This window comes from Papilio xuthus, unplaced genomic scaffold, assembly GCF_000836235.2.
Source record: "Papilio xuthus unplaced genomic scaffold, Pxut_1.1 DF826945.1, whole genome shotgun sequence".
NCBI classification, from domain to species: domain Eukaryota; kingdom Metazoa; phylum Arthropoda; class Insecta; order Lepidoptera; family Papilionidae; genus Papilio; species Papilio xuthus.
Window position 1 is genome coordinate 1089273 of NW_013531704.1, and position 27059 is coordinate 1116331.

General features: G+C 35.5%; 2 protein-coding genes across 3 annotated transcripts in view; one reads left to right on the forward strand and one right to left on the reverse strand.

Moving 5' to 3' along the window:
* LOC106121190 (mitochondrial cardiolipin hydrolase) overlaps positions 1 to 27059 on the forward strand; it is a 104871-nt gene that overhangs the window by 59629 nt on the left and 18183 nt on the right. For both annotated transcript variants that reach the window (XM_013316714.1, XM_013316713.1), the window contains one exon: positions 25627 to 25660. The gene's annotated coding sequence lies outside the window, so the exon portion shown is untranslated. The remainder of the gene's footprint in view (positions 1 to 25626; positions 25661 to 27059) is intronic.
* Positions 15681 to 16440, reverse strand: LOC106121191 (uncharacterized). Its single transcript, XM_013316715.1, has one exon. It carries the CDS (start codon positions 16429 to 16431, stop codon positions 15700 to 15702), a length of 732 nt encoding a protein of 243 aa, XP_013172169.1. The 5' UTR covers positions 16432 to 16440; the 3' UTR covers positions 15681 to 15699.

The following is a 27059-nucleotide window of genomic DNA, read 5'->3' on the forward strand; positions in this document are numbered from 1 at the left end:
TCTCGGAAGTGCGTTTAGATTTTGCGATAACCGAAGCATCTCGCCGCTCGAGTTTTTGCGCTCAAGACCAATTACTCGGACCAGTGATTTTGATGTATTATATTTAACATTGTTTCAAATTGATTGCGTGATATTTTTAATCTTATGGAGCAAACATCGAGTTTATATGGACTTAGTGACACAATTTTATTTCATAATCACAATATATTTTAGAAAAATGTGTACACAGACTCGTATGATTTTGATTATCATTTCCGAAGAAATCAGGGAAGAAGGGAAAGGATGGAATGTGAAACAGCGCGACACGTATTACATGAAATTTAGATTTGGCAATATGTCTGCTAAACTACGCTAAATTTTATATCTGTCCGCCACATTTTAATGTCAATTTACGTAATAAAATCTTAATTTTGTTATTAAAGAAATACGGCAAATAATTTATATAGAATGTAATATCGGGCGCTAAATGACGTCAATCGCTTTTATTCGTAAATTTTCTAATCGATTTGACATTTGGTATAATTTCGATGTTTATACGATTGGCGATGAATTTCAATGCGAAGGTCGGTTATTCAACGTCTGGGACTCGATCGAGGGGTCAAGGTCACCACAAGGTAATTAACCAATTCGGGGAACGCACGCTACGTGGCCCCAGTTAATGAAGATCTTTGTTTTGGAACTGCTGAAATTTGACGTCCTTTAGGACTTCGCGGTCGTTTCGCTTAACTATGTTGACGATTACACTTAGAGTAATTTAGTGTTATTTAAAAGACTTCAAGTAGATTAATTTGAATAGTAGATTAATGAATTACTAAATAATTATGAAAGTAGATAGATGTATTCCTTGATTAATATAAATCAAAATTTAAGGTAGCTGTATTAGAAATTTAGCAACAATCACAGGTAATTATTATAATTGAGTCAAAGGACGGAGTTAATTACAGGAATAAAACTAGGGATACGTTTCGTTCGCTACAAGTGCTGGAAATGACTAGAAGCTTCTGGAAAATTTAAATTTAACGCGATAAGATCCGTAAAATTAGTTTCAATTGGAAAGTGGTTTACCTATGACGAGGTATTGACGGGCCAGTTCGTATTACATTGAGGGACGAGGTATCGCTTTCGCACCATACAAGTGACCCGCTGCTGCTGCCGACGACAACGACGACGTAGGTATCTATTACTGAGTCAGTGTTAAGTGTCGCGTCGACAGAAATATCTGGCCATTTAAAGATAGTCTGCCTATCACACCGTGCTGTAACCACCGGTATCTTTTTTTACACTGCACTAACACTTGTAATTTAACTTCTTACTAATAATATAAATGCAAAAGTTAAGATGGATAGATCGATGGATGTATGATAGAACTGTAGAACGGATCTAGAAGAAATTTGGCATAGATGTGCAACGTAGTCTCGAAGAACACATAGACTATTAATGAAGTTTTCCTTAATTCCGCGCTGAAGTTGCGGGCGACAGTTAATGCATATGTTGTTGTATGTTGTCCCTGTTTTCTCAATCAGAATGAAAGGGTTGACAATACGTAGTACAATTTATACTATTAGTAAAATTCTAACGTTATAATGTCCTGGTACTTTACTAATTCCCAATATATTTAAATAATTTAATCTTAATCATTAAAATACTTTACGTAGTGTTTACATTCATAATAATGCCACTGAGTTATCTTTCTTGTTGTTACACAAAACAATCAATATCAATTTGTTTTGTTGTTTGTTATGAAGTTAGTGATGTACTGACCTTTTTCATTCAGACATTTCCTCATCGGCTATAGATAATGCTATAAACACTGTGTTATAATTTGTTATCACATATAGAAATAGTTTCTTGCAGCTATTCCGCGCTTATCCCCTTTGTGAAGTTTAAATTATCGTATAAAGTTTCATGACTACAAAATGCTATTCAATCGCTATTACAATGTTTATCATTTAGCCGTATTTCATATTAAGCAGTAACCAATCAGTATTAAACCAAGCTGCTTTGTATATTGCGCTATAAAACTAGCATTCACCTGTGTCTTCCTTTGATTTTATAGCAATACTTTGTAGTAAATTGTTTAATAATCTATCTACATTATTATCCATATTTTTATTGGTTTTGTGTTTTCGGTGTTAATGCTTTTAAGTTATAATATTTACTAATTGTTGACTTTCGCTTCTACAAATCAAAAATGCGTTTACAAGTTCTAAAAGATTTTTCTTTTTCAAATAACCCAGATTATCCTTGTTAATTTGTGTCACTTTTTTCCTGTGTAAGGTTCGCTGTGTGCACGACGTCGCGTCGGTGTGACATCGTGCCTGGTAGGCACTCAAGCGCGCCTGTCCCCATACTTTTTGTTCCCGCGCCGATCTAAATCGGGCTGTATCCTAGCCGAGCTATATTCGAACCGCGACCAATGTTGTAAACTTCCTGTTACGTAACACCGTTGGAGACAATCGGCTACGCCGCCGTACTACTTTGTTTTTGAACACAAACGATCCATTGAAATTTGATAGCCGTTGGTTGTTACCGTGCGTTGCTAGGCAACCCACTTTGTGTGTGATTTTTTTGTGTATCGGAGTTGACCGTGAGGTTTGTAATAGAGGTGTTCTGAACAGTTATTGTATTGAATTACCTCTGATGGATAAGACGTAGCCTACGGATATGTTCGTTCCGTATGTTTCTTTTGACTATTTCTAATGTCTGTTCTATAAAGCTTACTCTTTGAATTATCTTTCCAAATGGAAAACCTTATTCTCTGCTTGACCCTCTTACAGTCCCGGTTATGGGCGTGTTGTTGCTATACACATAAATGTGAAAAAGTTATAATTTTTATAAGTCCCAATTTCAGCTGTTAAATGAATTTACTGTTTTCATATTTTAGTAGAAGCATAAATTAATTTGTTAAATGTTCGTAGCTTATGATTTGTTAATAAGTAACGATGTCGTTTAGCGTTTTATATGAAGGGCCAAATGTTTACAGTGACCCGTTTTATTACTTCCTGCGAGATTCATAATTTCATGGAAATATACTTTTTGCACGCGGCTGGATGGTGGGAGTTTTAAATTGTTTATAAAATAAGGATATTTTATACTTTGTAGTCCTGTTTATTTTTTCAATTATTATAACCATATTTCGGAGATGGGTCTTAACATGATACTATGTTTCAGAATGCTTCTGTATGCAAAAATAATGAGAGGGATGATGATGTGTTTCAAACAAGGTTTGTGGTGTCAAAAACTAACGATGATTCACTTACAGTGAAGCTAGTAACAGAGGAAGGGTGAGTTTTGTTACCAATGCAATTTGTATAAGCGTTTTCCGTCGTCAACAGACTTTTCGAATACTAATTGTGTGTCGAGTCGGGGTTGTTGTCCCGCCTCGCCACGAGACGGAACTCGACATGTCCGGCGACAGCCTGTGCCAAAACTTTTTCGTGACTCACCTGCATGTAGGTACTTATGGGACTGGAGTGTGAGGGTAATGTTTCAATGTATTGTTCGGAATTGTTGTTTTTGTTGAGAGTAGTTTTTGTTTAAATACTAGTGATAGGTGAAACTGTTTGTGTGTACAAAGAATGTTTTTTTTTTTGTATAAAATTCGTTTTGGTAAATATGATGTTTTTAATAACTTGTTTTTACAGCGATAACTGTACTTAACGAGAACATTATATTAAAAGGTTGGCATGCATTAACGGTTTATACTTTGGAATTAAATGCTTTGATCGATATTGCATTCTTTACAAATAGAAATGCTTCGAATCTACAGACTTGCTCTTATTTCTGTCTCTTTTGATATAATTTTAATTGTAACCGGATATATTAACAATTTGAAATGGCTTCTTCGTTTAGCGTCCATCAATTACCGCACCTCGAGAGCTATATATCTTTATTTTTTCACTTCTTTCTCATGCCATTAAATAACGTCTTACTTAATTCTACCCCCGTAAATAAACTAGGAACCGTGTTTTGGGATGAATCCAACACTTAATTGGCTGGAACTAGCGGGATAGCTATTAATTTGGTCGATGCGGCTGCACATTAATTTCCCGCCAAGCGTGTCGGGACGCCGCCGCCGCCATGTTGGATGCGCACGCGCCGCTGCGCGTCCGCTAATTAATACCTGCCCTTCTGCTTCTTTATTAGATTGCAGACGCGTTTTTGTTGACGTACAGTTTTTCACATCTTCGACTTATCAGACGAATGGAGTTATAACGCCGAGTAGTAAGAATTACTCAAGATAACTCTACATAGCTTAAAACAAAAGGATCCTAATATAATATTAATGGCTGTAGGCCTTTGACATGACTTTTAATAGAAGATAAACTGATGCATGCTTTTTTTAAATTCTGTACAGACGAAATCGCGGGCGACCGTTTGTTATTAATAAATCGTGTTATCAAATAGCGAAAAATCCGGAAAGGTGGTTTGACCTTGAATCGCGATGCATCGCGCGAGAGCGCGGCGCGTGGCGAGGAGTAGTGTGCGGGTGGAAGGGGGCGGTCACCATCAATTGGCCGATCAAAAATTGAGCAAGTCGAGCGCGCATTCCGGCCGGGGCGACGACCGAGACCGCGGGAGCCTTGCCTTCTAGTGATGGACACCTTGGTCTTCAATTTCAAGTCTTAGAATGTGGTCTTCGGGAGTTCTCTTCGGTGTTAAAACATGGCAATCTCTTAGTGTGAACTTTATTTTTATTGGGACCTATTTCTAAATTTGTTTAATATTTATGGCGTACTACATCGCTAAATATCGAATATTGAAATTTATTTTAGGAAATATCTACAAGAATTTATTATTGTAATATATAAGACACGCAAATATTACATTCCAATAAAATTGTCAAAGGTTCAATGACAAATCGGATTTTTTAAAAAAAGAATTAAGATTTAGAGCAAACTATGACGATTTTATTCTACGTATTGGTTAAAAAAAGACCAAAGTAAATTCAGACACATCCTTACTTCCAAACGGCATCGCTTAGGCGGTTTTTTCCCACAACATTCGATAGCAGTTTAACAGACGGGTGCTAGACAGCGCGAGATTGCGCCTAATTCATCAATAAAACGTACAACGTATAGAAGTGCCGCATATTATGCCGCAAGTAACAAGCTGTTCACGTCTCAATTGCATTCGTAATTAGAGCGGTAATCGTGGGACAGGTGTATATAGTAATTAGCAGTGTCGACTATCGTACGCCGTGAGACAGCTTGTTTATTATTCCATCTCGCTGTAAAAATCGCCGGCAAGTGCGATCTAAAGGTGTCTCACGATAGATACAGTGTTGAGTTTAATTAGAATGACGATGCTCACATTTTATTATCTATTTGAATTTAACACGTACCTGCTATAAATAGACTCAAATGTTATGCAATCTATAAAATTTTATTAGAATGTATTGATATATGGACAGGCTATAAACCGTGGTGTTTTGTGCCAATTTGATTTTCGATATTTTGGCGCTGATAGTTGCGGTTTGTAGCGGTCGTATTAACTAATGACAAAGATAGGAATAATTGTCATATTCAAGTTATAAGGGCGTTTAAGTTAGAACCTAGCAATTATCTATCTATTTATAGAAATCAGTGTTTTAGTGTCATATTTGTTATTTTAAGAAAACTTTCTTTTATGAAATAATGTTTGTTAAGTCAGAAATTAAATGCAGAAGCGATAGCTTTTAAATATGATAAAGTGCTACCTACGCCTAGTTTGGGGTTTTCCCTTAAGTGGTGGGTATAGAGTCGACGTATAAATAAAGCAGACAATGAGATTGAAATATTGCCGAGCAGATATTCGAGGGATTTGAGCGATTTTTTTTTCTATTGTTGTAGAAACATATTGCTTGAATCAGGGAAGGCGATTACTACTTTTATTCGAATTATAATAGACATATTATTTATATTGCGGCAATTTGTATTTAACCTTTGGTTGTTAGCTGGTAGTTCTCAATAAAAAAAGATTTCATACTGGCTGTCAATGATTACTAATCATCAACTTTAGGTAGGTAGGAAGTATATTAATTAAATTAACTTTCTAACTGTGTATTCTATATAAGTATTAATTCTCTTTATTAACACTAGAAAATAAGAAAAAAAAGATTCACAAATTTTATTGAATAATTTAAAAATATAATTATTAATAAAATTAGGTTATTCCAGCGAATAGAGGCAACCCTGGGTTCTGAGAGTAAGTGCAAAATCACCGGGCGGTCGTGCGATAACATCCACAAAGCAGATTGAATCCGCGCGCCGCCGCCATTCAGACTCTAGCCAACGGGGCCCTAACGAAAACGTTATCCCTGTGATCCCTTTACATTGCCTCCCTCTCCTCCCCGCCTCTCCGCCCTTTGCCCCGGGTCCTACGTCGGGACAAATTGCTAGAACACTTTGCTCTGACCTTGCTCGCCCGGGTCGATGTATCGCCACCCCTACCAACCCTGACATTTAATGTTATTTAAGAGGTACCCGACCTCTATTATTTGTCTTACAAGTATAAAGAAAAAAGTTTTAGCGGATTAACTCAATTTCACATTAGGTAGTGTTTCGTTTCTTTTTACATGTAATATTTAAGACATAAATGATTTAAATCAATTGTTCTTCGTGTTGCACAGAATTGTGAGAGTTGAAGTCAGTCTTATTCGTTCAATTTGACTTTCGAATAACGTCATATCTATACGTTGCATAGTATTTAAAAAGTCAATCACGAATCTATGACTCTAAATCGGTGATCAAAATAATCGATTATCGTGAGTGCGTTCATTGACTAATTAAATATGAAATTCCAAAGACGTACATCCATAGTTACATCAGTGCACAGAACAATGGACTTATCATAGTAATCGAAAGCAGTATGCAGTCAGCAACGGACGGAAGAAGACGGAAGTCCCCAACCATGACGCACGCGCTCCTAATTTGGATAAAACGAGGAAGTCAGCTTCCTCGCGAAGTAACAACGAGCACACCAGTAGCCCCACTCCCTGCAACATTAATCAAACTATTTAGACCATTAAGGGCACGACTATAAAAGCGATAATGGCTTCACCGCGTTACAATGTAGATATGTAACCGAGTGGGAAGTCGGTCCACCGAGTAGTTTATGGTGTGGATGTACGTGGGTAGATTGTGAGACCGGTCAAGGGCGGATCGGCGTCGACGCACTGGCTCAAGGTCGCGCCTTTGACCGACGATGCGCCGAATTTCGCCAACAAAAATGAATCCAATAAAGCGTAATGTGACATATCAGAGTCCACCTTTATTCCATTTTGGACTCTAAGCCTAAGGCGGGATGATTCAATTAGCTTCGCTATGATTAGAAGAGAATGTACTCTTGTAAAATGTATATATGGTGTACCATCTTAGAATTTTAAGACCTTATCTGAAACTACGGACCAGACTTGGCGTGACATTGTTTTGTTACCACATTCCAAGCTCTTTTATTTACACGGGTTATTTTATATTTAATCGGGTTATGATAACAAGAATAAGACCTATAATCTTCATTCTTTCTTCAAGTACTGAATAACCCCCAATTCTTAGTCATTATGTGTGCTGTATACCCGGATGTTAATATGTCTTAGAATTAAGTAAGGTCGTACTGGCGTAGGTTCGATAAACAAATATTAGTCGATTTGAACGTCGACCGGACAAGCGTTCTCAAGGGCACTCGAGCCTTTGTTTGCGAATCGATTGGGAAATAGCGTTTATCTAAAGAATAAATATTTATCTCATCATCATTCATATCAATAGTATGCCCTTAGTATTGATGGTTACCGTATCGAATACCGGACAGTTCAAATATACATTGAAGTCATTTACAATGTACATCTTTATTACAAAGGTCTGTCTATGTACACATCTTAGAGTAAGTTCATATAAAATAGTTATATAAATAAAGTATATAATAAGAAGCACATTCCTACTTAAAAACTAGACAATTTAACTAGTAATCGACTGTGTGACTGCAAAATAAATTTACTATTATTTTATGTCATATTTCTTGAAGTGATATGGTGGCGCGATCCAGTGTTTTTTTCTTGATCCAGTATCCAAATGCTTTACACTTAGTAACTTGTTGTCTAGAAACATGTACTATATGTACAGTCTACTGTTATTATACTGTACAGTCTCGGGCTGCGTGAGTTAATCCAAGCATGGTGGCCGGCGCTTGTACGGCTTCCAGATGCGACCCAGTTTCTACTCACACGCGACACCCCTGTACTCTATGTACCAATGCTGGCTTTTTATCGTAGGAATATATAAATACAAATGTATTAACGTTTCATATATTTCTTACAAATTCCATGAACAAAATGTACTGCCTACTGAATTTTAAGGACTCGTTTAAACTTTCTTATTCGGAGTTATTCTTCTTAAGTTTTTTAATACTAATTAAATCATCAGAATTATCTTCTATGGTGTATTGTGATTTCTAAAAGGCAGTTATCAAAGATGGGAATTACGTATGTTATGATGGTCAATTTACAAAGAGCGTGACAACCCTATTTCTGTTTAAATTGAAAGAAATATGTCGATATATTGATCAAAGGATGGTTTTAATTTTGACGAGGTTGACATCGCAGCGTACGATGAAATTAAAATCTCTGTCAGTGTTGTCATACATTGAAGTGCGTGGCAATGGATAGATTGCTATTGAGGGGAACGTGTCTTTTGATGTCATCGAGGGGAAAATGTTTGTTTATTTAATAAGTCCCTTACGAAATTTCATCATTCGTTTATATCAAGCTTAAGTTTTCCGTTTGTATAGAAACGTTTTATATGCAAATTTGATAGCAATTTGTAAGCATTTTTGAAATTAAGTGTCTTTATATGTCTAGCTGTCGCTCGAAATTAAAGTAAAACCTTATTAGTATCCTATGTGTTCTTCCAGACTGTGTTCTACATGTATGCCAAATTTGAGCGAGACCAATTCATCGGTACCAGTAGATACCTGCAATCCATCACCACCATCCATCCATTCGCATTTATAAGATTAGTCCTGACTGTCCAAGAACAAAGTTATATGTTATTAGAAACTTTCATTGCATGATCTGTATTCGTGGTGTACACGAGAGAAATTTTGTTCATATTACGTATAGACGAGTGCGCTGGCATCTTGCCAGCCGGACAGACGAAGGAAGCTTGGACTTACGCAAGGATATTTGTGTTTGCGCCAACCATCATTTATTATTCTCAATACGTATGAAGAAAAAGTTTGAAACTACCCAATCCGCGGCTACCGCGTCCCTTGTCATCGTAGACGAGATTCGTCCTTGTTGGTCTTGAAAGTTGTATCATCATCTTACTAATATTATCGAAGCGAATATTTAGATGGACGGATGTTTGTTTGAAGGTATCTCCACAACTGCTCAACGGATCTTGATAAATTTTGGCACACATATAGTACATAGTCTGGCAGAAAACATAAGCTACTAATTTTGTTTTTTTCCCGCGCGGACAAAGTCGCGGGTTACTGCTAGTTTGTATATAAAAATAAACTTATTACACACCTTGCCGGCAGTTATCGAGGATTCTTATGTAATGACCTAGTGAGATAAGGTTCTAAGCAACATTTCTCTACAATCGTTTTGATAGGTTAACATTACTGCGATGATTTGACATGTCTGTCAGGGTAAAGAAGGGTTTTTAAACTCTACTACCACTACATTTGAAATGCAACAAAACATTTGAGAAATTATTATATTAACGTAGTGTAGAATTTAAAATGATATAGCGATAAACGATAGGGAAAATCGACAGAGAAACTCATCAGTTGGTCGAATTCCAAGCTCCACTGTACACTTACGTGATAGAATTTGCGAAAAGACTATGACAATGTTTAAGGTAATAATCAATATACCATCTCTTCAAACTTATCCACAATACGCAAATATAAGTCTGCTGCAAAGAGATCGATCGAATAATATTTGTTCTTTGTTTCTTAGGTGTTAGTGATCGAAAGAGATGTGCAGTTATTTTATCATACGTAAACAAGATAGCGCGCGAGACGTCTCTGTATTGCCAATCGATTCATCACAGTTCAAGGTTGCACGTATTTCTGTCTGGAGTTCAATACACTGTGCATTTTTTTGCGATTTTCATAAATTTTCCTATTAATCATCTAATGAAGTCACAAATCAAATTATCGAGCATCTACTATGAGTGTGAACACATTGTTTAGTTGAGTTTTTTTACAACAGTTTTGATCATTTCCACCTTTTCTTACGTAAATTTGAATTGATAACTATTTTCTATTTCTAAGCTTTTAATTTTCAGTATTAAATTAATGCCTTCGCTTTTCTTAAACGCAAATCCAATATCAATCATGTATTTTGTTGTCCGTAAATATACAAGATGTCGTCTAAAAAGTACATGTTCACTACACCTGTGTTAAGTATTCGCCTCGTTAACGTAACAAGACTTGATGATAATGTTTATTTAAGTGAATTGAACTAAGCAGGTGTTTGATGCTGCCGTCTTTATTAAGGAGTCTGTTCTCTTTAATACCCAAGTAATTGTGTCCCAAGGCCCATACTCTGACTGTATCTTTTGATAAAAATATTAGAAGATTTTTGTTAATTTACTAATATTTCTTGTACCATTCCAACTAAGCTCTATGCTTGTGCTAGGATATGGTTTACGAAAATCGAATGGCGGGATTCAAATTCCCGATCACCTGACCGCCATTCGCGTACCCTTTACCATTTGGCTATAGGCGCTTCAATCTGGCGCTATCTAGTCTTACCGTTACCTCAATTAAATGTCACTGAGGGAGAGATCGTACACTAATGGTCAGTTAAAGGACCATTAAATGATTTAATGCCTTTGTGAGTTTCTTAGAAGGAATAATAGATTTTCTTCTGTCTTCGAATTGTAACATGTAAAATATTCATACTGTAACGTCTCGTTAAATTTGAACAAGTTGAAGTGGAAATTGTCTAGACATTTGCGAAGGGTAAAGGACTTAGGTTTGAAATTATTTAAAATATATTTGAATTCGTTTTTCGAATATTAATTTTTAAAAAATTCATTATATTAAAAATTGGTAAAAGGAAAATCTATGCTTTATGTTATTATGTTGGAAGTATTGTTAAAATAATAGTTTTTTTGTATTTATAGTGACTTTTTTCAACAGTTAATAACCTCTGTTAACGCATAATATCTAATAATATCTATAGACATATGATTTGGTTTAAAAATATTTCTTGAAAGCTGTCCAAGCTAGTGGTCAGTCACTGACCTGACGGTGTTTTAGCTAACCGTCTGGTCAAATTGACTGTTGCCAGATAATTACAGGTTTGTTTAACGAGCCTAATGTATTTTTACATATGCCTAAATATAACGTTTTTATGTAGTACTCATAAAGTATTGGTACATTGCCAATTTTTTAAAGTGTAAAAATCATTAACAGTGGTAGAGCCCGCTTTAACATCTTCGCACGAATTGGCCCGGCTCGCTCGGTGAAATACCACGACCACACAGAAGACAGGCGTGAAGTGGAAGCAATTCCGCGTTTCGTCTGATGAGTGTGCGTCCCCGAGGCCTAATTTAGTCCTCTTTCCCTTCCCATCTATTTCTTTATAAGGAAAGGATGGGAAGTGGAAGTGGACTTTTCGGATGAGAGGATGCATGGAAAGGGAAGATATTTTCTTTCTGTGCATTCTCTCCTCCGTCGATTAAAGGTAGGCAACGCATATGCAATTGCGTATTTCTATGGGCAACGGTCACTTCGCTATTTCAGCGATTTCAAGTGGCCGCTCGCTCGTTTGCCACCTTTTGATATAAAAAAAAATTTTAGGCTGTGTTACCGTAAAACTAATTACTAAATTAAATGAATTTTTAAAAGTATCTTTTACTAGCTGTCGCTGGCGACTACGTCCGGGCGGAATAGAAAAAAAATTGTAGCTTATGTGTTCTGCCAGCCTATGTCCTACAAATGTGCAAAATTTCATCAAGATTTGTTTAGTCGGTCTGGAGATACCTTCTACAAACATTCTTACATCCATATCCGCATTTATAATATTAGTAAGATTATTTCCGATCTTAAGACCAATTCTTAATCAATTTATAACTAAGTAAAAATATTTTAAACAATGTATTATAAGTTTTTATAAAAGCGTAAATTCTGTGATAATCAATATTTGATAGTGATGTAGATACATCATCGATGACGATTTAAAAAGTTTCTCATGAGGCAATTGACCGCAACGAATTTTATCTACTTTGATCGTCAGCTCGGCGGAAATTTTAATCACTCTAGTTGTGAGATCTGAAGACTTATCGCACATTTTCGGCCTTTGAAGATGTCATGCAAAAATGTACGCAAGATATAAAATGTGTCACTAAATGTCACTAATCTAATAGCATCTAAAATGTAATCTTTTATTTGTATACTAAAAATGCGACTGGAACTTTTCTAAGATTTAAAATTGTTTTATTGACTGCCACATTCAAATTCTTTAAATAGTCTTTTAAAGCGTAGATTTAGTGTAACAAGTGTACATTAAGGTCTCCCTTAGTGACTAATTAATGGCTGAGTGAGGCAGTAACGTCTTCACGGGCGTCCTTAAAGTTACTTAACATTATTTATTTATTTATTTATTTATTTATTTAAGCACAACCACAACATATATATAACACACATACAACTTATCAAATGAATAGTATTAGATCTTATACATATGTAAATATTGGTGTACATAACATTTACAGAGGTATTTATTTAAGGTTTCGGAAATTATTATAAAATAGTAGATTTTTTTTTATCTTTGTAATTATTCTATAGATTATGCATACTGAAATAAGTTTTAATAATTTTTTTGAAAGAGTTAAAGTTCGTGCCAAAGAGATCTATATTATTTGTAGTTTGTTTTTCAAGTAATCTGTTATATCCAGAACATATCCTGTTTAGTGGCGAGTGCTGGCCGAGATTTGTCCTACACCTGGGGACGTGAAAGAGCTTGTTAGTGCCGCGTGCGTTTTGTCTAGGCACCGAAAAGAAAACATTCTCAAGCAGCTGTTGGCAATGAAGTGAACCATTTATAAGCTTATATAGAAAGCATGTATCTAATACCTCTCTTCTTGATTTAAGTGACATCATATTAAAGTGTTTTAACCTTTGAGTGTATGGACTACGATGTGAAAATCCTCTTGCATGGAATGCTAAATGGCGTGTGAAGCTTCGTTGGATACCCTCAACTCGTTGCGACTGCACCGCGTACAACGGATTCCAAACAACACTCGCATATTCGAGTTGGCTACGCACGAAAGCATTATATAGCATCTGTTTTGTTTGTATAAGTTTGAAGTCTTGGGTGTTCCGTCTTAGAAAGCCTAAAGTCTTAGCAGCCTTGGCAACTATATTATTCACGTGCGTCGTAAACTTTAATTTAGAGTCTATTGTAACACCAAGGTCTTGTACTACTTCTAACTCGGATATAATCGCGCCGCCCAACTCATACTTTGTGACAAGCGGCTTCTTCTTCTTGCTAAATTTAATATGGTAACACTTTTTTACGTTGAGAGTCATAGAATTTTTAAAACACCACTCTTCTATTGCATTTAAATCCTCTTGTATAAGATTTGCATCAGCAGGGGATTTGACAGTCTTGTATAACTTTAAATCGTCTGCGAACATAGATTTCTTGCAGTTTTTAATGCAGTAGGTAATGTCATTTATGAAAACCAAGAAGAGCAGGGGGCCAAGGTGAGAACCCTGAGGAACGCCGCTGTCAGCATAGAACACGTCTGATTCATACCCATTCACATATACATATTGTTGTCTTTTGTTTAAATACGACTTTATCCAGTCTAGTAAGGCCCCACCCAAACCGAATGCTTCAAGCTTGTCAACCAGCAGGGAATGGTTAACTTTGTCAAAAGCACTGCTGAAGTCCGTATAAATTGCATCGACTTGCATGCCTTTATCAACATCATGCGATATCTCTGATACAAAATGAACAAGATTTGTGTGAGTGGAACGACCTAATCTGAAACCATGCTGGTCAGTGGAAAGATTCACGTCAATTAACCTGCACAGTATTGGGTATACTAATGATTCAAATAGTTTTGAAAACGTTGACAGTATAGAAATGGGCCGGTAGTTTGTAACGTTTGTATCATCACCTTTTTTGAACACCGGTATTATACAAGCCTTTTTCCATATCACTGGGAATCTTCCGTCTTGAATAGATCGGTTATATATGATTTTAAGAGGAAAAGCCAGTATTCGACCGCATCTTTTAACAAATAAAGGGGGAATCATATCGGGACCCGCGCCTTTAGAAATATCTAGTCCTTTGATTTTTCTTAAGATTTCAGCTTCGCTAATTATGACATTTGAGACAAATTGATTTGACATGGGGATATTCGAACTTATGTCACACTGAGATTCAACACACTCTTTTGAATCCACTGATGAAAAGTGTGTCGCAAATAAATTGACTATGTCTTTACCATTTTCCGCAGTGATATTATCTTTATACATTTTCTCAGGCATGTGGGAACGTCTGCCTTGTTTGTTCTTTATGTATCCCCATAGTAGTTTTGGGTTCTTAGAGATGTTCTTTTCTATTATTCGCATGTAGTATTTTTTACAATCATCATAGAGTTTGTGCGCACGTTTTCGGAGGAGGTGGTACTCGAATTCATCACGCGGATTTTTTAATCTTTTATATCGTTTGCGTAATTTTTCTTTTTCTTTTATACAATTAATTAACGAACTATTGAACCAAGAAGGATATTTAGATTTGGTGATGCTTCGTTTAGGAACATATTTGTCGATAGAAGTCTGAAGTATATCATAGAAAACAGCCACCATATCATCTACATTTGAACAGCGGGAGAACTTGTAATTCCAGTCAATTGTACTTAATTCGCTGTTTAAACAAACGTAATCGGCTTTATAATAGTTATATTTTGTATGTGGTTTTTCGCGTAATAATCTAGTATGTGCATCTGGGATAGTAAGTAGAAGACTGGGATGGTATCGGTAACACTTAGATAACGATTGTAGTGGTTTAGAAACATGTGCCTTCGGGATATTGCTCAAAATAAGATCAAGAAATCTATTATCATCGTTGGGAATGCAGTTGTGCTGATACATGTTATTTAAAGCTAGAAAGTCAGTGAGAGCGAGACCGAGAGATGAATTATGATCCGATGCTTTCATGTAAGTATTACCTTCGACTGCGCTCCAGTTTATGAAATTTAAATTAAAATCTCCTAGTATTATTACTTCATCGGTTTGATTTATCACTATGTCAATACTATCCAAGAATTTAGTAAGTGTATCATATCTTATTGGCGGCGGCAAGTAGACCACGCAGATTGCTATTTTGTGGAGTCTTCCATTTTTGTTAGTATGTATCACAACCCAAACATTTTCTATATCGATCTCCCAACTTTCAACCCGTGCAGATGGTATATCACGTGTGACAGCCAGTAATACTCCTCCACCATCCTGCTTATCCAAGCTCCCACAGACTCTGTCTCTCCGGTAAACTACGTATCTATCATCCATTACTTCCTTATCAGCGATACTTTGTTTCAACCATGTCTCCGTAAGGGCAATCACATTGTAGTTAGTTGTATAGACATTTTTTAATATTTCATTAGTCTTAGTTCTTAAGCCTTGTACGTTCTGATAGTATATTTCTAACACTGTGATATTTATAGGTGCCACAACATTCGATAGGATTTAAACTTAATTTAGGAGGCTTAGGGTGTCAATACTCTTTATAAAAAGCTGCTGGCAGTTTTCATCTTTGCGAACATAGATGCGTCCATTTCTAACCCATACGAATTTGTAAGATAGTTCTTTTGCCTTTTTTCTAGTCGCTGCATGAAGAGATTTATTTTCAGGAGTAAGATGTTCGGTGACATAAACGGGAGAATGGGCGCCACCTATTCCTAGATGCTGAGTTCCTAATTTTTTATCCGCATTGGCTTTATTGTATTTCATTACAGCGGCTAAGAAAGCGTCTCGTTGTCGGGGATTACGTAATTTGGCTATTACAGCTCGAGGTCTGTTGTTATCCCGAGAGATTTTAGCAACCCTGGTAATAAGTTGAATGTCCTCGGTGGCTAACGGGTAATTCACAATCTTTGCCAGTTGGTTAAGTGTATTTGCCAGGTTCTCTGATCTGTTTTCCGGTATGCCATTAATCTCGATATTGCTGTCTCTCATGTGCAATTCCATTATATTGAGCCGATTACCAAGGTCTTTAACATCCTTTTTTAGTTTGTCGTTCTCCGTCCTAAGAGTTGATATCATTGTTGATTTTTCTTGAAGAATGTTTTTGATCTCTTCGTACTGAGTGTTAATGAAACTTATTGCCTCTTGAAAACTATCTATTTTATCATTTATTATTTTTAATTCTGCGCATATTAAGTCTTTTATATTATTTTTAAATAGATTGGCTAGTTCCTGTTGCATTATTGTTCGAAGTTTGTCTTCCGTAACTTAATTACATTCCTCATGTGCTGTAGGTGACTCTCTGATTGGCTTATTGCGTAAAGTTTTAGTTGAGTGGTCAGTTGGTATGTCTTCAGATTGAGACCGCGAGGAAGTATTGCCTGACTTCGGAACCTGACCGCAGCATTCAGGACACTTCCAAGATAATTTCAATCGAGATTCCATTGAAGTGAAACGTTTTAGGGTCACGTTAGCGCACATAAGATCGAATTTAGATTTACATTTGCAGCAGACCATGAACTCTTTCGTTGGTAATGATAATTTACAAACATTGCATATAGTCGGAGAAGCCATTTTGGCGTTACAAACAATCAATTATTTCAATTAATTATATATATATGCACCTGGAATATACGGTGTTTGGGTCTAAAAGTAGGTATACAATCTTAAAAAAAAAAGTGATTAGGAAGTCCAACGACAAATAATTTGTACAAAAAAAAAAACACACACACACACACAAGTAGTTTTACACGAGAAAAAATAAAAAAAAATCAAAACAAAGAGAATTTTCGTAACACAAAAAAAACGACGAATCTTTCTTTTAATTAAGTTTTACAAAAAAAAAAAAAAAAAGTAAGAGACTTGACAGAACAAAATGTACTTATTACTTATATATATATATAATTCCAGATATCTTTAAATGTAGTAAAAAAAAACCGAACAACAATTACTGATCATTAAAATAATATAATTTTGTATATTACAAAATGTAAAAAAAAAAAAAAAAAAGAACAAAAAGTCGGAACTTCTTTCCCGGGCTCGAACCACTGGACTCGCTGCGGACTGTAGTAAGAATGTACTCCGTGAGCGTAGGCAAGGCCGTTGCGCCACGATTGCATTAGACGAAATGTCGAAATGTCAAATCGTATGGTAGGACTTCCTCAAATTTGCAAATCGACGTGGGTAAGTGACAAAATAACATAACAATGTCCACCACTAATTGTTTTTGACCAATTCACTTTCAAGCACCAAGTATTTAACACAAAATACGACCAGCACTGTATTTAAGCCACATCTGCAAGCGACAATCTCGACAGAATAAAGTTTAGTTCAGTTTTCTTGCATATTTTGATTAAACCAGAACCAGAACTTGCCGCACTCAACTCTCGCGTTCAATAATGTAATTAATTAATTAACTTGATATTTACAGCGTCTTCCACAACAACACAGGTGACACTTTACATATTAAGCCTCACTGTACACTTAATTTGGGAGTTGTACTAGTTTAACTATTTTATAGGATTAATTAAGCGCAGCGCGACGTGACGCGTGCCGTGATATTTTTGTATGACATGAACATTACTGAAGTTTATCTAAAAACATTGATTTTGATGTATAGATTGAGATAAATGTCACGTGTTTTACATGTCTCTGCGTGTAAACCGATATACCTATCTTACTAATATTATAAATGCGAACGTATGGATGGATGGATAGATGTTTGAAGGTATCGACAGAACGGCTGAACGGATTTCGATGAAATTTGGCATCCAAGTTTTTTTTACAACTCGCGGACAGAGTCCCAGGCGACAGCTAGTTAAAAAATAAAAAGATCGTTAGCTTGTATGTGATGTAAAGAATGTTGATTAATTTCTATACGTTCAAAGACATTGTGCGCAAGAGTACGTTAAGAACGGCGCAATTCATTGCGAAACTCGCTGACCAAGTTCAAGGGCGGATGTGTAGAGGTTGTGCGTGCTTAAGTTTTAAATGTAATTGCGTATAACATCATTATACGCAGATATTTTAGAAATAAATTAACATCGGTCAATGAACGTTAATATTCAATACACAGGAGTGTCTAGATTCTAGTTTTAGTTGATCTACTAATACTAGGCTACTAAAGTATAATATTAGGTAGGATATTTTTTTGTTTAATTGTTGCGTAATAGTGGCCATTATTTTTACCTACAAGTGTACGAATGCGTATAATCTTACTAATATTATAAATGCGGATGTTTGGATGGGTGTTAATTGGAAGGAATGTCCAGAACGGTTGTATGAATCTCGCTGATTTGGCATAGATGTAGAACATAGTCTGGAAGAACATATAGGCTACTAATTAAGTTTTTTTTATAGTCCGCTCGGACGCAATCGTAGGCGACAGCTATAACTACATAAAGTGAAAGAGACTAAGGCGGATTGCTCTTTGGTCTTTACAAACTTTTTTTTTTAATTATTGTAAGGACTCATTATATTAGACTTTAATTGAACAATCCAATTCCGTTTGCCTAAAGTGCTTCAGGTAGTCATAAGTGAACACAATTATCAAACAGAAGTTGATCTTTAAAACACTCAGACACAACGACAGGCGAAGTTACCAAAGTACAAGTTCGTTTTAAGCGTCGCGTTAATTAAGCAACCGAGTAATTAAGTTGAAACACTCGAAGATAGCAGACAGACACTTCAATTATAAAATTATATTTTGTGTTTTGCTGGCGAGGATTATCGGATGTACTTTGACAATTTTAACTTATGTACATTACTTCGGACGTTAGGGCATTGTCAAACGATTAGATAGAAAATTTTATTAATCAATCAAAAAAAGACAATAACCTAAAGGACAATTTGTCTACCAATGTATATATAACGTACATTTGTAGTAATTTTTATATTCAAATAAAAAGTTGAATGTAAATACTAAAGTGGTATTTCAATAGTTAATAATTATAATTTCTCATAGTAACATTAAGTATTTCTTAATGTGAATTAGTGTAGGGTGTCGGCTCGTGTCTGTGTGCTCGGACACGTGTCTCTTTCAAGGGCAGCAGTCGGTCGACGCACCGCGTTTTTTTCGCGACCGCGCTCTCAGGTAGGTGTGAGTGTGGCTAATAGGGTGGCCATAACTATTTTCTTATTCCCTAGTACATCTAACTATGAGACTTCACTGCTGAGAGACCTGTAGTTGTCTATTGTATTGTTGTCTTAGCTTGTTCTGAGCGAATGAAAAAGACGGCACTATGTTTTTATGCAATTAATACGAAAGTGGAACGTTACGCCACTGTCTGTCTGTTTTATCTAATAATCATAATGTGCAGATGTATTTTGAATACTATTTGAAAAAGCTCTAAGGCCTATTTAGTCTATTAATATGTGCACTATATTGCTGAAGATTTGTGTTTATCTTGAGAAACTTAAGTGGCTATCACTTCTTACGGTATGAAAGGCCATCGTAATGTAAGAAGTCGCAGTAGACTCTTGTTTTTGGTTAAGAAACACGTGAAAGCTAGCAGTTAAGATAGCGTTTTCGTTATGAATAAAACCTTTTTTCTATGTATATTATAAGTTGTTTTTATCCTGACGTTGTGACAATAATTGTGGTGTACGTAGGTGTGACGACTGCTACGGAATTTATGCCCGCCTGGTACCTGGCCATTATTGCCTTCGGTTTGTTTGGTTCTGTTCCTTTTTGTGACCGGCTTTTTATTACAATATCTCGGATCTTGCCTTTATTTGCTGAAATCATTAAAATAACTTAAGTTATGTCATTCAAATGGAAAACATGCAATCATTCAAGTTTACAGGAATTTACAAATGGTGTGAAAATTTACCGTATTTATCTTTAGCATAAGTTTGTGTTTTTTGTCTGACATGATTTGATTTCATTTGTAAATATGTTTCTAACACAAAATTATTTTTGTTTTATTAATCTTTTCATTCAATTTCCTGACATTACATCCCACGATTGTAAAATTACAATCAAAACAAACAAACATACAGATTGTGTATGATGATTATCCGTAGAATATTACCGGCATAGAAATAGAAAAATTCACGTTTTTCTTATACGAATTGTATTTTAAACCTCTTTTTCATGTTCGTCGAATAAAAGAACAGGAAATATCATTGCATCACGTGAAAATGATTGAAATGTAGGAAGATTTGTTTGTTTATATACCGGCAGAGGTCGCTGCTCGAGCGCTGCCGGAATCGGCCTCGGCACAAATCTAGTTGTGATATAAAAAAACCTTATATCTCTAACAATTCAAAGATAGACTCGGAAATCAAACATAACGCATTTTAGTTTACTAGAAGACTAAATAAATTTCACTCTTTTGTAAATAATAGTCATTTTAAATGCTATTCTTTTCTTGTACTAAAGAAATATTTAGAAAAATGTTAAGATTTATCAAATTCTAAAAAATTCAATGTCCAACACTATCCCCAGTTGGTCATTGAATTTTTCGTTCATCAGCTCACTATACGTCCCCACCGAGGGGCTTGGAGCCTACTCTAAGTTAGGGGTGATTAGGCCATAGTCAACCACGCTGGCCCAGTGCGGGTTGGTTGACTTCATACATATCTTTCAACTTATATCGTTATCAATGTATGTATTTTGTTACGATTTCAAAGTGTTCATATGTATGATTAATTATCTTGATTATTAGTGATGGTCGTTACCATCTAAACCAAAAGAATTGCATAAATATTAAAAGCAAAGTTATCATTTTTATACGAATATCAAATACAAAGTACATTAAAACAGATGTTTATTACATCCTTTTACTGGTTGAGTGCTATAAAAATAGAATAAAATAAGTACATGATAATGCGTCTGCATATTGGATGCAATGTGCATTGTTTGAGCGCGTTCGGTGCGGACGTGGGCGACATTTGAGTCACTCCTTGACACCTAACCGAGGTAAGGTCGCAGTTGTATAGTAGGAATCCAAAGTTTTAGCGGCGATAGAACACAATTTTAGATGTTTCAGGGCGCATAGGGCTGAGAGGGAAGGTGCACGGTGCGGTGCGCAGATGTTCTTGAGCCGTCGAAATGATTGATGCAGACAATACCACCATTGTAATAGTATATGGTTAGAAAACCATGTTATATATCTATAAGATAAAAAAGGGTATTGACAGACGGACGGACAACACATTGATCTAATAAAGGATCCGTTTCGAGGTACGGAACTCTAAAATTACATAATTTTGCATAATATACTAAGAAATCTGAACAAATTTTATTAAACTAACATTCTGTTTGTGTTGATCGCAGCTCGATTAATAAAATTTGAAAACTTTTAAAACTGGATAATGAATACAAAATAAAAATTCCTAGTTCTTTTATAACACCATGCTCCCGGTTCCCACATTATTAACCTTGTATATGTGTACACGTACACCATGGATATGAAAACGACATTTATGTCGTAGGTCATAAAGGCTTGTTTTGTGTTCATCGAAGTTTATTGGATGTCTGTTTTCAATAACCCTTGACCTATTTAGTGGTAATTATGGTTCAAGGTAAGGGCTTTTGATACGTTTTGTAATGTATTCCGTATGTTGTGAAAGGATTAATTGGAAAATTTATAGTGTGCGTCTTCGTATGTCAGGCGCTTATTGTATGCTAATTACATTTTGAGTCTTTGAAAATACAATTTATATGTCTATTGAATTATTTATTTTATAACATGTTTGAAATATATTTATTGTTGATACTGTTAGGAAGAAAATTCGACACTGTGCCGGTGTACTGGCGCAACACTAGCCTTGCTAAAATGTCGATGTTTATGTCCCCTCACTAATCATTCTGACACTGGACTTTGTAATGAAAGCGCGCTATTCGCGCCAAAGAATTCTAAATAATATCTAAAAATGCTTATTTTGAAACTTTACGTTTTATAGGTAGGTAAAGAATGTGAAAATAGAATTAATTAGCTTTAAATTCCATCCATTCTTCATCATTCACTGTCAAAATAACATGTATTTTGTGCAAAAAGCTCCCAATAAACTTATTAGTATATGATGGTTATTTAAGCTGTAACTGCGGCTGTAAAGTTGATGTCAAAGACATCATTAGTTATTTTTGTATTTAATAAATTGCCAAGTACAATTGTTTCTTATCCGATACGTCGGGGAGGAAGTGACCATTCTGGGAACGCTACCGGTAGCGGTCGACTGTAGGCGCATTGCAGTTTGACTCAGGGGTCAAAGGTCGAAAAGGCGTGGCCTGTCTGATAACTGACCGATTGCTCTGCGGATTGAACTTTAGCGAAACTGTTACGTACTTTGTTAATAGTTTAACTTGTAACGTGTAAATTTCGTGGAGAAATTCTTCAGAAATAGAAAGAAAACAATAACCAAATCATTTTGTCATAGTTATCTGAGCATCTTAACACGTAAACTTTCGTCCGCACGTGTTATATAAGATGAAATTAGTTTCCATAACACCGATTTGGTCCAGATGCGTGCGATAGCTCGTTTCCATTATCACCGCATATCACGATATCTGACCGCCCGATTACATCTCCACGCAACTTGCACGTTTGTCCGGAAGAAGAGTTGACATGCGTTACGTTTTTCTAGGATATTTCCTACTTTCAGATAAATATTTTATATTTTGTAGTTTTAAATCTAAATCCGGTTTTATCTTGTTCTTAAGAAATGTTTTAAACAAAATATAGAATAGGGTATGGTTGGGCAAAATGGAGTTGTCGACAAGAATGTTTTGATTTATTAGTGTAGTAAATGTTAGAAAGAGACAAATATAGTGTCATATAATGCAGCGTGTCTTGCAGCTAATAAGCAAACTCTAAGAAAGTTAGCTAAGTTGTCTTTAACAAAACCTTTCGTTCCCTGGTTATACGTAATAAAAGTAAAAGTACATTGTGCTGATATTTAAATTATGTCCTGATAACATAGAGGTATGATGGTAACCCTACACGTGAGTCATAGTAACGTATAGATTTATAAATACTATGCGAGTCAAAACTCACTCAATGAAGCATTCGTATCGTTTCGGAGAATTGTAAAAACGACCGCATAGCGGATATTTTAATGGTTGTATTTCCCCGATTTGGTCTACATGTTGTTTATGTAGGAGGGTTGATACTGACCATTGTAGGCGTATAGCACAAGACCAACATATTCATTCAAATATCTTAATATGTTCTATTTACCGTGGGTTTCTGGTACCGAAATCTCTGTTTAAAATATATTGTTATCTCCGTCTTATCAAAGATAATGAGGTATAGAGATTTTAGTCTCAGAAACCAACTGTTAAACAAGTTAATGTATGTTAATAATAAAAATGTAAGTAAATAATAATTCATTTTGTTTGATAATGAGAAAGCTCAATCTAAGTAGGACTAAAGATAGTCCAGTAAGCGTAAAATCTCTTAAGTTGGTGAAGTGAAATTACTTTTCCAAACTCCTACTACGTTTACTTTTTAAATTATATAGTGTTTCGGTTATTTTTGATTAAAAAGTATGTCTTAAAAATATTTAGCATAAGTTTTTGAATGGCACAAAGGTTGGGTTTAAATTATTATATTTGACGTCAAATTATATGCAAACTACAACCGTTTGCCATTGATTTTTTCTGTCGATCATTTACCCAATGAATTAAAAAATGATAAAGCTGGCTTCACACGTTCGGTTTTTACTGAACAGTGAGACAGGTGAAACTTACATGTGTACACAACATTACAGACAACAGTTACAGATAAACTGTACATTTCTCAGTTTTCGCTATACACGTAAGTTTTAACTAAACAGTCCGACTGTTCAGTTAATACTGAAGGTGTGTTGCTGGCTTAATAACTTTGACACTACGACACGTGTAAGGATACCATAAACACTTAATGATTCTCTTATCAATACAACTAAGTTTCTTGAACCATTTATAGAATAAATTTAGTGTAACATAGCTATAAGTTATCATTAAGTATCACATTAGAAACCCTTAATTTACGTTTTAATTGCCGATTAACTTTAATTGTTAATTTAGTAATTAATTATATAGTCAAATACACGTGTACAAGGACACAATATTTGGACTGATCTTGAAAACGTAATTTAAAGTTAACCAAATTAATATTTTTCATTGAGAATATTAAGAGATTTATCAAATAAGGATCTTCTTAGGGTGGTTGGAATGAAGCAATGAGTTTTGCAATAACCTAAATCTATCTGCTTTTCGAGTTGTTTTAGTTATGTAAGTGCATTGAAATTGCCAAGATTGTTAGATTGACTATATACGCTATTTAACCGCTACGACTTAGGGTCCTTCAAGAAGCGAGCCTATTACCACCTCAAAGGCCTGCAACGCATCTGCGGTTCCTCTGGTATTGCTGATGTCCATGGGCGTCGTTGAACACCTCGGTGTTCCCGCTGCTCGTTTGCCCCCTTCTGTTATAAAAAAAAAATTAAGTCTATTTTATGTTTTACTTTTACACACTCATCTCACTAATGTTATATATGCGAATGTTTAGATGGATGGATGAATGTTTCACTGAAGGTATCTCCGGAACGGCTCAACGGATTTTGATAAAATTAAGCATACATATAGAACATAGTATAGAATAACACATAGGCTACTTATTTAAGTTTTTTTTAAATTCGGCGGGGACGGAGTCGCGAGCGACAGCTAGTTTAACAACTAGGGTTTGTCAAACCTTCTCTTTAAGGTCATATGTAGTAGACAATAAGTTTGTTTTGCTCCAGTTCTTTATCGGTGATGTTAATTAAATTGCATCAGTACGGTGTGTCACTACTATCATACAACAGGTCGGACATCTCAAAATAACTGTTATGCAAGCGACAAGCTGACATTCAAACATTATGTAACTAGTCGTTATTGTAATACCTACAATGTATGCGTAGTCGATTAGTACAGAATTAAAACAGGCCTTATGCCCTTTAATATACTATAATAAAAGCAAATAGTGATTTTTATTTCATTTATAGGTAATGTAACATCGTAGAACTTTATTTTTATTTTAGATCTTTGGAGCTAAACAAAGTGCATTCGCTTCGAAGGGATTCTATAGCGAACTTCAAAATTATATGGAATTGAGGCGCGACAATCACTGAAGCAATTCCGCGTATCTTCTGATGATTGTGCGTCCCGGAGGCCTAATTTAGTCCACTTTCCCTTCCGGATGGAAGTGAACTTTCCGGATTAGAGGATGTATGGAAAGGGAAGATATTTTCTTTCCGGGCATCCTCTTCTCCGTCGATTAAAGGTAGGCAGCGCATATGCAATTACGTATGTCTATGGGAGAAGGTCACTTCGATGTAAAAAAAAGTTGTTGTCAGTTCTATAGATTTTTGAAGTCAGTTATGGAATCGCTTCGTAGCGAATGCTTTTGTCTAACCCCTCTGTGTGGTATAATGTTGGTTGTCAATTGTAATCCTCATTTTTTGTTGCAGGTTAAAGCGGTTTTTTCTACAAGAAACATAACGTGTAAGTAGTCTTTGGGTATATGTCCAACATTTTGCTACGAACATAAATGGTTTTGAATTTTCTAATAAAAGTAATAATTAAAACTTTTTTATTATAAACCAACAAATAGACATTACTAATACTTGTGTATGAATGGTCGATTAAAAGAATTGTATACTCAATAACCCTTCCAAGATATATCCCGGATGTGACGTCAGAGATAAGGCTGACCTCGCTTCCGCGGCCCGACCTCTGATACCGCGGCAGTTTTATAGATAGCGTTTTGGTGGATGACCTCTCCGACAGAGGCGCTTCGTAAGTCACCTTCGATGAGTAAGAATTTTGATAACACGAAATACACCGACTTTTAGAATATCTGTTTGATTTCAAAGTGCCCCCCAAAGTGAGCATTAAACTCTGAGTACGTTAGATACTTAAAAGAGTTCTACGCAAGTTAGTCTTCTAACTAAACAGTATATTTATGTATCTGTTAAACTTTGTTCTGTAGCTTTAACACGTTCAGTGCCACCGAAACTCAGTAAAAAATGTAAGCGGCATTGAACGTGTTAAATAATTACATTCAGACGTAGATAAATCTGGGAACGATGTTTTATGTCGATTCAACGACGATCACGTCGCTCCATCCACTTTTTACAGGTTGTTCACACTTTTACTTTTTATTTGAGGACCTTTTATAAAACCGGTTCCTTTCTCCTTCGTTCCCATCTCTAGGACAGTTATACGCTTTCTCATTCAGCTTCCGACATTACATTGGCCGGGGAACGGACCAAATAAATTAAAAAGTCATCAAATGGTCAGTTTTTGTGTGAGTCGGGAAGTGGACGATTCATTCTACGGGTTTATAATGAGTTGTGACAGTTGTCTGCTGCTTTTTGGAAACTCGTTAATGTTACGACACTTTTATACCAAAGTATGTAATTTAAGAGAAGAGATTCAAAGATATGTGTGAAGTCAACCAACCCGCACTTGGCCAGTGTGGTTGACTATGGCTTAATCACCCTTAACTTAGAGTAGGCTCCGAGCCTCTCGGTGGGGACGTATAGTGAGCTGATGATGATGATGATGTAATTTAAATCATAAAATCTTCATCTTTGATGAAATAAGTCTAATTAATCAAAATTTTGATCCAATTAAGATTTTAGGGTACAAATCTTTTGTGGCGTACTTAGAACAACCACAAGTTAAAGAAATCCAGTTGTTTAGTAATGTGTCGGAACATATAAATATTCAATTTTTTTTATACAAAGATCATATTTTCTTACTTAAAAAAGTACCGAATGTCTCTATTCTTTCGTCGTAAATCTTTGTTAATAATTCTTTTAAAGGCGTGATATTTTTCCAAGTGCGAAATTCTCAAGGACTCAATTGCGTGTGGTCGTTTCTCAGTTAATGACATTGT